The sequence below is a fragment of the Neopelma chrysocephalum genome, unplaced genomic scaffold (assembly GCF_003984885.1).
Source record: "Neopelma chrysocephalum unplaced genomic scaffold, ASM398488v2 Primary Assembly neopelma1_100, whole genome shotgun sequence".
Taxonomy (NCBI): domain Eukaryota; kingdom Metazoa; phylum Chordata; class Aves; order Passeriformes; family Pipridae; genus Neopelma; species Neopelma chrysocephalum.
Window position 1 is genome coordinate 2,621,868 of NW_020897763.1, and position 14,908 is coordinate 2,636,775.

Genomic DNA, 14,908 nt, shown 5'->3' on the forward strand with positions numbered 1-14,908 from the left:
CCTTCCCTGGGCTCTCCCTGCCTTCCCTGGGCTCTCCCTGCCTTCCCAGCACATGTGAAGGACCCAGAGTCCTTTTGTCCTCCAAACAAAAGCAAGTGGGTTGGCAGTTCCTGCGCCAGTGTTTGCAAGGGCTGAGTCACCCCGACTGCTGGAATTCAAAAATATTGAGGGAGCTTTCTGCAAACAGGAAGAAAAAACTGCTCCGACTCTTGGCTCCGGCTGGAGCCTCGTTGGGAGCAGTGAGAACACTCAGGAAGGCCGTGGGCTGTGCCAGCACCGCCACCTTCCCCCCCTGGCAGGGGCTTCTAGCAGAGAGCCTCGTGCCTTAGTCACCTCCTGGCAGAGCACAGCCCTGGCTCCCGGGTGCTGTGGCTGCAGAGCTGCTTGGCCAGCGGCCCTGGTGGTTTGGGGGGCAGCTCTGGTGGTCCCCCCTGACCTGCAGGTACCTGCAGAAACCTCCACACACGAGTTTGGTGGAAGAGTGAGGGCAGAGAGTGGGGTGGGCAGAGCGCAGGGGTCCTCACCCAGCTGTTAGCTCACCCTTAGCATGTGCTGAAGAGAATTCCCGCGGCTCCAAGCCCCTCTCCTGACCCCTCCGTGTGCCCCTGCAGTGTTTGAGAACAGCAGCAAGATCGTCATCGTGATGGAATACGCCAGCAAGGGCGACCTGTACGACTACATCAGCGAGCGGCAGCAGCTGACGGAGCACGAGGCGCGGCACTTCTTCCGCCAGGTCGTGTCCGCCGTCTACTACTGCCACAAGGTGGGCTGGCACCACGATTCCCATGGCATTCCCGGGGGGAAATCACCAGGATCAGCTCCTGAGTGCCCTGTAGGGCTGGCTGCAGGCAGAGGTGCAGCAGCTGGGGCTGGGAAGGGGATGCAGAGCCCGACGGGGAAGCTCAGCCTGGGCTGGGAGGTGGGGGGAGCTCGCGGCTGTTTGGTTTTCCAGGAGAGGGGTCGATCCTGCCTCTTATCCCGGGGGTGTGGCAGTGCCCCACAGCTTTTGGGGAGTGCTGGGCCTCGGCTCTGGCTGCTCTGGTGTGGGGGTGACTAACCTGGCCAAGGAGTTGTCACCTCCTGGCCCAGAAGGAGCCGCCCAGGGCTGTCCATGGCGCTGGGAGCTGAGCCCTGGGTCACCCGTGTTGTTCCTGATGGGAATGTGAAGCTATAAACCCCCTCCAGGACTGTGGGATGAGCTGTGCCTGCCCTGAAAGGACCCTCAAGGCTGAGGGTCTCCCTGGAGGCTGTGCCAGGCTATGCCCCAGTCCTTGGCAGGGGTGGGGGGGGGTTGCAGGACACCTCCTGCACCCAAATTGAGTTGGAGTCCTGCTTAGCTGGGCAGCAGCAGGTCCTGGCAGAGCCCAGAGCTGTGCCCACCGTGCCTGGGTGGAGCTGGCACCAGGCACTGTCCTGCCTGGGGAGGGTGGAGGAGCCCAGGGTGGCACCTGGGGCAGGTATTTCTGAGCAGCACCAGGAGCTGGCAGCGCCCAGGCCGGGACGTGGTTTCCAGCCTGTCTTTGGTGGCACACCCAAGGGCTGTTTGCTGCTCCTGTGCCCTGTTTGCGTGTGCCCGTGAACGGCAGTGACCTCCCCGGGGGCCTGGCTTTCCCTTCCTCAAACACTCCATAAACTAACCCTGGCTCTCCCTCCCCTCCCTTCCCGCAGAACGGGATCGTCCACAGGGACCTGAAGCTGGAGAACATCCTGCTCGATGCCAACGGCAACATCAAGGTGAGGGGTTTGCAGAGTGTCACCCAGCCTGAGGCGTCACCCAGCCCAGGGTGTCACCCAGGATGTGCTGCCCAGCTTGGAGGTGGCCACAACACCCTGGAATCCCAGGGAAGGCGCTTCCCGGAGCTCCGGGGCTGCCGGCGTCACCCGGAGCGCTGTTTTCCCAGGAAAAGGGGAGCCAGGAGGGCACCTGTGCCTGCCCCTGCTATCTGAGGCGGCCCAGCCTCAAAGCTGCTGTAAAACCATAACTTTTAATTGCCTGCTGATAAGAGGGGCAAAGTCTGAGCACCCAGGTCAGCGCACGAGCAGCTGGATGGGAAAGGTCTCTCCAGGGGAAATTCCCAGTTCCCGTAAGGACCTGCCGGGCTGGTGGAGGGAAGTGTGAGGCAGTTTCTGGCTCTGCTGGCCCCGAGTGATGCTTTTTGCTGCGGCTGCCAGGGAGGAGGAAGGGCACACAGCGTGGCCCCTGTGTGGTTGGTGATGACAGGCTGTGGGGTTTATCTCTGCAAGGGATAATTTTGCAATTGGGAGCTCGCACGCAGCCACTGCACCTCCTGCCTGGTGGCAGTGACAGGGGTAATGAGGATAATGAGCACCTGTGTGCAAGCTGGAGCTGGCAGGGACAGCCTGGGGTGGCAGGGAAGGAGCTGGAGGAGAGCCCGGCAGCTCTGCCTCCAACCTCACCTTTCCAGCTGCCTCTGCTTCAGGGATGGGACAGAGGGGCAGAGCCACAGGGCAGCTGCTGCAGCGGCTGGGATGAGATTTTTGGGAAGGGGAGAGGGACAGGAGCAACCTCAGGGGGTGGAAAGCCAGGCTGGTGGTGCCCCCCCGAGGAGACTGAGGGCACCCAGCACCACGGTTGGTATCTGGAGAGCTCCCGGTGGCAAAGCTGCTCCAGTTGCACAGGGAAGCTTTGCTGCTGGATAACAGCTGGAAAAATGTCTCTCCAGATTGCAGATTTTGGGCTGTCCAACGTTTACCAGCAGGACAAACTTCTGCAGACCTACTGTGGGAGCCCCCTGTACGCATCCCCCGAAATCATCAACGGGAGGCCCTACAAGGGCCCGGAGGTGGGTTGGGCCTCATCCTCTCATGTGTGGGGGGGGGATTGGACTGGGGGAAGTGCTGGGTGGTTTGGGATAACGGGTCCCCTGAGCCTGGACACTGCCTGGCTGGTGTGTGGGGTGGATGTGTTGGGGGGGGAGGTGGCTGGAGCTGGTGCTGCCTCACGGTCTGTCCTCCCCTGGGGCTGCTGCGACTCCAGGAGCCCCTTCTGAGGCTCTGGCAGGGAATTCTGCCCAGGTGGGGTGTGGGCTGGGACAGCCTGGTCCTGCTGCCCCCCCTCCAGGCTCCTCTGTCCCCCTGGCAGGTGGACAGCTGGTCCCTGGGCGTGCTCCTCTACATCCTGGTCCACGGCACGATGCCCTTCGACGGCCACGACTACAAGACTCTGGTCAAGCAGATCACGAGTGGGGACTACCGGGAGCCCACCAAGCTGTCAGGTAGGCAGAGCCCCATCCCCCTGCCTGTCCCCCCCCTCCCTGTGCCCCCTTCTGTGCCTGACCTGCCCGTCCCCCCCAGACGCCTGTGGGCTGATCCGCTGGATGCTGATGGTGAACCCCGAGCGCCGCGCCACCATCGAGGACATCGCCACGCACTGGTGGGTCAACTGGGGCTACAAGGTGCCCGTCGGGGAGCAGGAGCTGCTGAGGGACAGCGAGTCCCCCCTGGCCACGGTGGCGGAGTGGCTGCGCCGCTCGTCCCGGCCCCTCCTGGAGAACGGCTCCAAGGTGCGCTGCTTCCTCAAGCAGCACATCCCCGGCGCCACCCCGGAGCGCCAGCGCTCCCTCAAGAAGTCCAAGAAGGAGAACGACGTCTCCCACGCCCTGCAGGAGGTGCCCGCGGCCCCGGAGAACCCCTCCAAGTCCATCCTCAAGCGGCCCAAGGGCATCCTGAAGAAGAGGAACTCCTGCGAGCAGAAGGTGCCCAGCCCCGGGCCCCCGCCGGCAGCGGGAGAGGCGAAGGGGGAGGATGGGGAGGGGGTCAGTGTGGGTCTCACCCGGATCCTGTCCTCTGGAATGCTGCCCTGCAGCACGGGCATCGCAGCAGCGCCCAAGAAGGGAATCCTGAAAAAGCCGCCGACCAGGGAGTCGGGGTATTACTCGTCCCTGGAGTGCTGCGAGTCCGGGGACGTGCTGGACGCCGGGAGCTTGGACCTGGACGGGAACGTATTTGCCGACAGCCCCTCCCCGGGGCAGGGCCCGCAGGGTCTCCCCGCCCGCCGCAAAGGCATCCTCAAACACAACGGCAAGTTCTCCTCCAGCAGCTCCGAGCCCGAGAGCCCCCCCGGGCAGGGCTTCGGGGGCTTCGGCGAGGTGCCCCTGCCCCAGGCGCCCCGAGCCCGCCCGGCCAGCGCCGTCAGCGAGGACAGCATCCTGTCCACCGAGTCCTTCGACCAGCTGGACCTGCCCGCCCGGGCCCCCCCCGGCGCCGGGGGCATGCGGGGCTGCGTGTCCGCCGACAGCCTGCTCCGGCTGCGGGAGGAGGAGGAGCTGGAGGAAGGGCGGAGGCTGCGCCGCTGGACTGTGACCCACTGCCGGAGCCCCCTGGCAGAGAGCAGCCTGTCCCTGGCGGGCTGTGACCGTGGCCCCGAGGGGTTCCGCTGCGCCGTGGCCGTCGGAGGGAAGCTCAGCTGAGGGTCCCCCCCTCAGGGGGTGCTGCGTTCTGGGGGAGGGGGCTGAGCGAGCCCTCCCTGCCCCCGGGGCTGCTGGTGCTGCTGACCCACGTCCCCACGTATTTATTTGGTGCCCCGGGGCCGGGACATTCAACGGACCAAAGCTCCCAGTGCCCCCCGTGGAGGGGCTGGGGGTCCCCCCTCGCCGCCGTCCTCCCCTCGCAAACGGGCTCATCTCATCTCATCTCGAACCAGGGGGTTTGGGGAATTTGTTTTCTTCTTTGCACTGTTTTTTTTTGGCTGCACAAGGTCACGGGTGGGGCGGGTGATATACCTCAAACGAGCTGGAGATGTAGCAGGGTGCTGGCGAGGGGCTCCAAGGTGCTGCCCGTGGCCTGGGCTCTCGGGACGTGCTGGCAAAGGGGAGCCAAACCGCCCAGGCCACGGCTCTTCCCTCTCCTGTGCTGGGAAACACAACTGGATCTGGCCAAAACCCCAGGCTGAGGCAACGCTCTGATGCCAACATCTATTATTGGAATGCTGAGGAAAAAAAAAGAAGAAAAAGGTGCCATTGTCGAGGCCCTGTGACTTTATTTATTGCTTTTGTCCAACCTGATGGGAAGTGTCAGCAGCACGGGCTGTGTCTGGCTCCAACACGGCCTCCCAGGGCTGTTTTTTGGGAGCTGTCTGTGTCCTTGTCTCACCAGGCTCCGTTGCACTATTGCCATGTGTTTGCTGGCCCTTTTCCCTTCTCCAGGGCGTGTTTGTGTGTGTTTTCCCTCCTTCCTACAACTGTGGTCTGGAGAAAAACCATTAAATTAAAAGCAAGTGGTAAATGTGAGTTGTTCTCTTGGGTGCCGGGGGGGTGTGTGAGGTGAGGGTGGCTGCCTGGAGCTGCCTGTCCCAGCCTGGGGGTTCCTGTGCTGGTGTGACACCCCCGTGCAGCGTGTCCTCAGCCCCTCCAGTGCTCCAGCACATCCCAAACTGGGTTTAAGTGGTGATCCCACAGTACTGGGTGGTGCTGAGCTGGGACAGCCCTGATTTGGGGGTGCTGGGAGGGGGTCGGGCTGGTTTTTAAGGCTGAGCAGCTGCTGCTGCTGAACAAGCAGAGCCCAAACTTTGGGGAAAGCTGTGTTGGAGGCAGATGGGTGTGGGGGGGAGGAGGAGCCCCTTCTCCACCCCACCCTGGTGGCTGTGGGCAGCCCCGCTGTCCCAGCTCTGCTCCCAGACCTTCTCACCAGAATGGAGTTTGGATTTGTGACACCCCCCCAAGTTTTGGTGGCAGGAGGTGCCTCCTGGGCACCTGCCATCACCTCTGACAGCACCTGCAGGAGCCTCAGCTGGAGGAAGGCCCAGCCAGGCCGAGCCCCAGCTGTCAGAGCTGCCCCCTCTGCAGCCCTTTTCTTTATCCCCTTCTCCCGCTGCGCCATTGAAACCTGGTTTATTGCTCCATAAAAGCCCTGTGACCCTTTCCCGTTTCCAGGCGGGTTAATAGGAGCCATTTCAGGTCTCAGGGGGGCAGGGGCAGGGTGGCAGGGGGAGGGCAGGGTGGCAGGGCTGCCTGCCCGGAATGCCGACCCTCGTCCCACCAGGAGAGGGGGGGTCACCACGCTCGGCCCCCCGCCGCGCATTCCCCGCGTGCTTCCCGAGCCATTAAGAAACGCTGGAGCGGTTAAAGCTGTTCCCAGGGCATCCAGCTCAGCCAGGACAAAGTCCCGGTGCCCTGTGGGGTGGGATGAGCCGGGGGTGCAGCACCCACAGGGCTCCAGGAGCATCCCAAGGCAGGCGTTGGGTCGGGCTGAGCTTTAACAGCCGCTGAGGGACAGAGATTCCTTTTTGGGAGGCGTCTGTGGGTTTGGTTTTGGAGCATCCCCGGGCTTGTTCCGTTAATGATTTGCAGGAAAACACCCATGTGTGGTGATTTCGGAGCTGTGGCAGCTCCGGGTGGGCACCACGTGGGTGTGGGGCACACGCTGCCCACCCCATCCCGTGTCCCGGTGTTTGTGCCGGTTTGGGAGCGGCGTCTGGTCGGCTCAGCTCATCCTGGGGCTGCTCTGGGGTCCCTGCCCACCTTATCCTGGGCCCAGGGCAATGCTGTAGGAGGGGTGAAGGAGGCAGCCTGAGCCTGGAGTCATCCTGGAATCGGTGGGAGGGGGTGCAGTGAGTGTTGCCCACCCTGCCGGTGCCCCCTCCCCTGGCTGCTCCCGACATTCCCCCACCAGCCCTTGGAAACGCTCCTTTCATCCCAGCCCCGATTTCCGCTGCCTCTGCCCCTCCCGCCTGGCAGCTGCCCCCCCCCAGGCGGGGGCTGAGCCCCCCTTTCAGACCACCCCCATTATCCAGGGCTCTTTTATCCAGCCCTTTCATCCCCAGGGTTGGCAAACCCTCTGCTTCCCCCCCGCCCCGTCCCTGCCGTGGGTGTTTGTTTGAGGCAGGGGGACAATGACCTCAGAGCAGCGTTTTGCTGGGAAAATGCCATTTTTTGGGGGCAACTTCAGCCGACCTGCCACGTCCTGCTGCCCAAGGGCATGTAGGAGTGGGGCTATGCTCCTACCAGGATGGACTGGGGAAGAGGGAAACGGGGAGAAACACCCAAAGGTAAATGGTCCTGGGGGATGAGGCGATGCTGGAGAGTTTGGAGCACGGCGTGTTACCCTGTGAGTTTATCCCAATAAGTGTGAGCTTCCCTGGTCACTGTCTCAAGGGATTATCCAGGTGAAGCCAGTCCACAGCAAAGTTGGGGACAGCCTGGACCTCTCCTGCTGCTCCTTGGGGTACTGGGGGAAACTGGTACATCCCCACTGCTGCCTTCCAGGGCCTGGTGCTGCAGACACTTGCAGAGGGCAGCTGTAGGGGTTCTCAGGCATGGAAATGGTGCATTTCCAGGGATTTTTAAGGGGGGTGTGGGGGTGGGTGGTGTGTCCGTGGCTCAGTGAGTCACTCAGACCCCAGGCTCGCTGTGCCACGCCCAGACCCACAACCCCTGCTCATCTGGGGGCCGTTTCGGGAGCCCCATCCCTGCGTGACATCCACGAGCATCCCTGAAAAAAGGGAGAAAAGGGGATTTTGGGGCCGGAGCAGCCGCGAGCTGGCTGAGGGAGCAAAGCCAGCAGCCCCAGCACCACTCCCAGCAGGAGAGGCTTTCCCGGCAGAGCTGTGGGCACTCCCCTGGCCCGGGGGCGCTGCCTGAGTCACCCCGTGCTCCTGCCCGGGCTTGTGCCGGGGGGAGCCCGGATGCGCCGAGCCCATATTTGGGAGCGGGGCAGGAGGAGCAGGATCAGAGCAGGATCGGGGAGACGCGGCGTGGGAAGGGGGGGGTGCCCGTGACCCCGGGGACAGCCCCGCAGCAAAAACCACGCACAGAACTCTGCATCTCACCAAAACCCTCCTCCCACCACTGGAACAGAGGTGGCTGAAGGGCCACAGTCCTCGTTAACTGCCAGCTCCAAACGAGTCCCAGGGCACCGAGCTCGGGGGTGCCCTTGGTGCTCTGGGGTTTTGGGTGTCATTCCCCCTCAGGCCTGATCTGCTGCCATTCCTTCCTGCAGGAATCTCCTGTTGTTATTTGTCTCCCTCAGGTTTTCTGCTGGAGCATTTTCTGTCTGACACACAGTGGGCCCGGAGCCAACAATAGTTCTGAGACATTTTGTCATTACTCTGAGTGCCGGAACAATTAACACAACAAAGTTGAGATGTTTCTTTGCCTGTGATTCTTTCAAAGCGGGGCTTTTATTTTTTTTTAATTTCTTTTTTTTTTAAAAAGGTGCCTCCACAACCACCTGTTTGATTGCTGGATTTCTTTGAAGATCTGAAGAAGAGAAATCCCCACATGAAAGTCCTCCCGTCTTCAATGGCCCTTTGCTGCAGCCTGGAGCGGCCCAAAGAGGGGAGGAAGCGGCACCCGGAAACTTTGATCCTGTTTCCCTGGAGCACAAGGAATGGCTGGATCAAATCTGAGCCTGAGACCTAAAATGTGATCCCCAGACTCTGCTGGGGACCAGGTCACCGAGCACTGGTGACCACCCTGAAGCCCCAGTGCCCTCCCAGAGCTGTGGTGATGCTGCTCAGGCTGCTGAGTCTCTGTTGGAGGAGGCAGCTGGCGGGATTTCTCGGAGCAGGACGACTCTGCCCATCTCTCCCTGGCAGAAGCTCTGGGATGTGCAGTGCCAGGGCCAGGCAGTGCAGTGCCAGGTCCTCTCTGCAGCAGGATGGGGAAGAAGGATCAGGTCCAGCACTGCTGGAGCACTTTCTGTGGCTGTGGGACCATCCAGCCACCTCCTGCCCTTCCCACCACTTGCAGGATCATCCACCCCATCGTGCCTGCCCTGAGCTGGTGGGGTGTGAGAACCACAACTCAGAGATTCATGGAATGTTCTCAGCTGGAAGGGATGCACAAGGATCATCCATCCAACTCCAGGCCCTGCACAGACACCCCAACAATCCCACTCTGTCCCTCAGAGCATTGTCCAAACACTCCTGGAGCTCTGGCAGCCTTGGGGCCATGCCCACTGCCTGGGGAGCCTGGGCAGTGCCCGACCACCCTCTGGGGGAAGAACCTTGTCCTGAGATCCAACCTAAACCTTCCTGACTCAGCTCCAGCCATTCCCTGGATCCTGTCCCTGCTCCCAGGCAGCAGAGATTGGAGCTGCCTCTCCAAGCTGTCCCCAGACGCCGCTCACCCGAGCGCCCTGCCCCGCACATCCCTGCCCCGCACATCCCACCCCTCCCTGGGCCCTGGGGATGCCTGGCACGGCTGCAGGGATCTCTGCCACACGGCAGCAAACCCCCAGCGGTCTCCCAAGCGCTCCCCCTGCGTGCAAAGCAGGCACGGGAGGCTCTGGAGCTGGTGGAGCTCCCACGGGGACGCGGCGAACCGGCCCCGCTGGCTCGACCGCCCGCCCAGAGCGGGGCTGCCACGGGGCCGGGGCACACCCAGATGCTGTCTGGGTGCCAGGCTGCCAGCCCGTTCCTCCCCGCCGGAGCCGGCTGAACCGCTCCCTCCGGCTCGGCTCCGTGCGGAGAAAGGGGAGGCAGGAGCAGGGCTCGTTCCTCCGCGGGCAGCGGGCGGGGAGCTCGGGGCTCGGGGCCGCTGCGGGAAGTTGCCGGCGGGATGCGAACCTGCCCCTGGCACGGCAGCGATGTCCCAGCCTGTGCAAACATCGGGAGTGAGATGCAGCCCCCCTGGAGGGTCCTACGGGAGGTGGGAGGGGTTGGTGCTCCCCCTTTCCAGCTGGAGAAGGGCAGTCACGCGGCTGCTCAGGTGCCTGGAGATGCAAAGCGTTGCCTCGCTGGATGGTCAGGACTCCCAGCCTGCCTTGGCCGGGTACCAGCGTCCCGAATTCGGGACCAGCCGGGTCCAGCCCTTTCAGGAAACCTGCCTGGGTGCTTCTTTGCATTCACGGGCAAGCAGATGCGCTGGGAAAATCACCCTCCCCTGCAGCTCCCAGCGGGCCTTCGCTCCTTTCCCGTGTGAGAATGGGAGAAGCTCCCTCACAGCGCTGGGCTGGGGGATGGAGGCTCCCGGGTGACGCAGCAATGGCTCTTGGCAGAGGTGTTTTGGAGCCTCCTGTGCAGGCTCAGGCAGCCCCGGGCCCACTGCTGTGCACACCCAGCCAGGAGGGCCATGGTGTTGGGGCACATCTGGCTTTTCCCAGGGCATGGAGCTCTGGAGGTGCTGACCTGGGCACTGCAGAGATGCCATTGTGGTGACGTGGTGGTGAGAGAAGGTGTCACAACCCCTGGTGACCCGCGGGGCCACCTGAGTCACTGAGCTGCGCCCTGGACACCCACGGTGCCTGAGGGGAGAGAGCCAGAGGCTTGTGCAAGCCTGGGGAGCCCCAGGAGCAGCCAAAGGGCTGGGATGAGGGGCTGTGGCTGGGGACACACCGTGGTTCATCCCCACACCTCTGTGCTCTGCCCACAGCTCTTGCTGCTGGGAGGGCACCGGGGACAGGGACAGCAGGGCCATCATGGACCCTCTGGGAGGCCTGAGGGCAGCAGGACCCTGAGAATTCGGGCAGTGCCTTTGGCCTGGCACGGGACACCAAATGTTTGAGTTGATGTTTCAGTTGATGTACACTTGGACCTACTCAGAGCTGTGAGGGTGACAGGGCTGACACAACCCAGCCATGGTCTGTCTCAGTTGGTTGGTCGCTGGAGTTCAGGAGATTTGGAGGGAGGGGAGCAGAGGGGCAGCTCCAATCTCTGCTCTTTCCAGTGACAGGACCCAGGGAACGGCTGGAGCTGTGCCAGGGCAGGGCCAGGTTGGATCTCAGGACAAGGTTCTTCCCCCAGAGGGTGTTTGGGCACTGCCCAGGCTCCCTCAGGGCAGTGGGCACAGCCCCAAGGCTGCCAGAGCTCCAGGAGTGTTTGGACGACACTTTCAGGGACAGGGTGGGATTTTGGGGGGTCTGTGCAGGGCCAGGGGTTGGATGGATGATCCTTATGTCTTTCCAGCTCAGGACATTTCATGATTTGTGATTCCCTGCTCCTCCCGGGTGGTTCTGGGGTCGGGGGTCTCCAGGACGCAGTTGGACCCCCCCAGCCCCCCCCAGGCTCCGATCGACCCATGAGTCCCGTCAGCCCTGGGGGACCCCCTCGATCAATTATTTCTCTAATCTTATCTAACTGTCTTTCTCCTGCTTTCCCTTGTGTGCCTTTCCCTCCCTGCCTTCCCCTCCCTCCCCGGTGCTTTGTAGCCTCCCGACAGCCCCACTTCCCCCCTCCAGCCCTCTGCTTTGATCCTCGGAAGAAGCAATTGATCCTCCTTATCTTTATTGTGGTACAGACATTCCCAGCGCTGCCCTTAATTAAATTCCTCTTCATTTTCCTCCAGAAGCCTTTTCTTTGCCCCAACCCCCAGACGAGTATTTATTTTTAAACGTGCAATTAAATTATTAGGGCGGCCACGAGTGTGACAGCGGCCGGATCCACCGGGGCTCTGCTCGGGTTCAGGGGGTGAACTCGGGGTTTCCCTCTCCCCACACAGCCCACCCCGGGGCTGCTGGGTCCACACGAGCTCCAGGTGCTGCTGGTCACTGGTCACTGTGTCCCTGGGCACAGTGGCATGGGCACAGGAGCACAGGCACTGGCCGTGGTGGAGCTGGCACTGGTCAGAGTAGCACAGGGTGGCATTGGCACTTGCCATAGTGACTTTGGGATGAGTCAGGGTGGCACTGACAGTGGTCACAGTGGCACAGGCGTGGCCCACAGTGGCACAGGGACTGTCCATGGTGGCATTGGCACTTGCCATAGTGACTTTGGGACGAGCCAGGGTGGCACTGGCACTGGTCACAGTGGCACCGGCACTGGCCACGGTGGCACTGGCACCTGCTACAGTGGCATTGGCATCTGCCACAGTGCCATTGGAACCTACCGTGCTGGCACTGGCCATGGTGGCACTGATGCTGGTCACGGTGCCATGGAGATGGACCACAGTAGCACAGGCACTGGCCATGGTGGCACTGGCACATGCCATAGCGTCATTGGCACTTGCCATAGTGGCACTGGCACCTGCCCTGGTGGCACTGGCACCTGCCATAGTGGCACTGGCATTTGCCATAGTGTCATTGGCACCTGCCTCGGTGGCACTGGCATGTGCCATGGTGGCACTGGCACTTGCCATAGCGTTATTGGCACTTGCCATGGTGGCACTGGCACTTGCCATAGTGTCATTGGCACCTGCCATGGTGGCACTGTCCCTGGCCCCTCCAGGTGAGACCGGTGCCCCCGGCTGTGTCCCTGCGCCGCTTTAAGCTTTTCCGCTCGGAAATTTTTCCTCCTCCAGACACTTTGACCTCGGGGGCAGGGAGTATTTTTCATGCGGAGCAGCCGAAATTCCCCCGGAGACAGCGCAGGAATGCGAGGCATGTTATCCTTGGTACCAGCTCTTTCTTTTTACGGCCTAAGCTTGGCCACGCCGGCGGGGGGGGGGGGGGGGGCGGCCGGGGTCCCGCGCCGTTCCCATCCACGACTGCCAACACCCCCCCCCTCAATCCCCTTCCTCCTCATCCCTCTCCTCCTTGGGAAAACTCCCCCACGCTGTGCCAGGTTCCCGGGTCTCCGTGCCCGGTTTGGCAGCGGGCTGAGCTGGGGGTGAGGCGATCCCGGCAGCACCCCGAAAACGAGGGGAGCACCTCCGGGTCCCTGCAGGGCTTGGTGCTGCCCTCCCTTGGTAGATCCCCGGGGGATATTGTGGGAGCTCTCCTGGCAGAGCAGAGGGCAGCGAGTCCGTTGTTTCATCGCGCCGGGCTCGTGCCGCGGGAGATAAATCACTGCCCCGTCCGTCTCGGTGAAGTGCAATTACCCCCGAGGTACCGAAGCGATTTATTAGGATTGCTCCATCCGGGCTCGCCGCGGTGACAGCAGGTCACACACACGCGGGGCAGGGCAAGGGGGGCAGTGCCCCCGCGGGACCTGGGCACCCCGGGGCGCCTTTGGGTGGCACTGATGGGACCAGCCCCAAACGGGGAGCAGAGGGAAATCCTGCAGAGGCAGAAGGGCTGTGCCTTCCGGAGAGGTGCCACCCCAGGTGCCCCTCGTCCCCACACCCACCCCGGGGATGTCCCCAGTGATCTCTGTCCCCTGCGTGTGCCCAGTCACCCCCTGCGATGCCACACCAGGGAAGGGGTGGCTGAGCCCCGGGGGCCACGAGGGTCCCCGCGCCCGGTGGCACCAGCCTGGCGTGTCCCGCGTGTCCCGCGTGTCCCGCAGCCCCCGTCCCCCGGCCTGATCCCGCTCTCAATAGCGGCGCGGGAGCCCAGCTGCAGCTATTACATAAAATGCAATTAGCGCGGGGCGAGGGAGGCCTGAATGGCATTAAGGAATTCCTCCCGGGCTGACGTCAAAGCTTCACCTCTCCTCCCGGCGCCCGCACAAAGGGGGCCCTTATGAGCCCCCCCGAGCCCGCTGTGCCGGTGCCCGGCGGGAGAATGCGAGTCCTCAGGGAGCCCCGGGCCGCACATGCCACGCGGGAATTGTCCCTGCGGCCGGCACGAATGTCACCAGCGGCTACCCGGCTCCCACCCCCTCCCCCTTCGCTGGGCGTGGGAAGGTGCCAGTGGCCCCATGTGCCAGCTGCTTGCCCGCGGGAGGGGGGGCTCGGCCGGGTGCCCTGCCAGGGGAGCGGGAGGATGCTGGAGGGGCAGTGGGGTGACGTTCCCGGCTGGCACGACCCATCCCTGGGGCAGGATGGAGTGGAAGTGAGGACCAGGGAGAGGGACAGGCAGGTCTGGGAAGAGGAGGTGCCGAAATTCCCGCTGGGATGGGATCACCCAGCAGGCTGGAGGGGCTCTGACGCTGCCCCAGCACCGGGGCCTCCTCTGGCTGCTGCCAAGGAGGTCACAGGGACTGGGCAGTGCCAGGACATGACCGTTCTGATGTGAATGTCCCCAAGTGTCACAGGCTGGGGGGGTGGCAGGGCTCACACGTGTGGGACTCCTGCCCCAAAACCTCCACAGCACTTGTGTGACAGGACAAGGAGTATAAATAGTTTTAAACTAAAGGAAGGTCAGTTTAGATGGGATGTAAGGAAGGCATTTTTTAAAATAAGGGTGGTGAGGCCCTGGGACAGGTTGCCCAGAGAAGCTGTGGCTGCCCCATCCCTGGAAGTGCCCAAGTGCCCAAGGGTTTGGATCAACCTGGGCTAGTGGAAGGTGTCCCTGCCCATGGCAGGGGGTGGAACTGGATGAGCTTTAAGGTCCCTTCCAATCCAAACCATCCTGTGATTCTCTGGCTGCTGGTGCTGAGCTGTGGCTCTGGGGCAGCGCTGCGCTGCGGGTAGGAAGGGGTTAAGGCGCTAATTGGGGTTGGGGACTCCACCTCGAGCCTCCACCCTGCCCCTGCCCCAGCCCGGCGTGCAGGGAAGATGCTCCGGGATCTGCGGTGGGGACCGGGGGCCCTCCTGTGGCTGCGGGTCCGCGGTGCCGCGTCCCCCCGCCCGCAGCCCCCCTCTGCCTCTGCCTCTGCCTGCGACGCTGAGAAACACCAGCAAAGAGGGTTTTTTCCCATCCACTTCCCTCCCTCCGGGCGTGGGGCTGGCAGGGTGGGGGCAGCTGCACCCCTGGGGTCCCCCCAGCAGGCTCTCAGGGTCTGGAGCTGAGTTTAGGGAGCTCTGGCTTTGGAATTTAATGATTCTCTGCTTTGTTCTTACAGGTGTCTCATGGAGTAAGGGCTGACCTGGTGCAGGGTGCTCCTGGCTGGGATGTGGCAGGGCAGGGAGCTCTGCTGGACCCGAGGATGGCGAGGATGGTGAGACCCCCAACAACCCTCCCAAGCTCCCTGTGCTCTGTGCCTGCCCTGGGAAGTGCCATGGAAAAATGTTAAGGGCCAAATTCTCAGCTGAGGCAAAGTGCTTCAGGGCCTCAAAGCCGGTGGTTTTGCACCAGAGGAGGACCTGGCTGTGCACGTACTTTTATATATATATTTATATATATATGTGTGTATAGATATATTACATAAATATATATGTATGAAATAATTTAAGAAACATCCGAGACAGCA

At 62.7% G+C, this 14,908-nt stretch overlaps 1 protein-coding gene across 1 annotated transcript in view; it reads left to right on the forward strand.

Moving 5' to 3' along the window:
- NUAK2 (NUAK family kinase 2) overlaps positions 1-5,249 on the forward strand; it is an 11,443-nt gene extending 6,194 nt beyond the window's left edge. The window contains exons 3-7 of the mRNA XM_027695128.1: positions 612-763; positions 1,669-1,734; positions 2,685-2,804; positions 3,104-3,236; positions 3,316-5,249. Of these exons, the coding sequence (XP_027550929.1) occupies positions 612-763; positions 1,669-1,734; positions 2,685-2,804; positions 3,104-3,236; positions 3,316-4,430 (1,586 nt within the window). The 3' untranslated portion in view covers positions 4,431-5,249. The remainder of the gene's footprint in view (positions 1-611; positions 764-1,668; positions 1,735-2,684; positions 2,805-3,103; positions 3,237-3,315) is intronic.
- Positions 5,250-14,908: the final 9,659 nt, after the last annotated feature.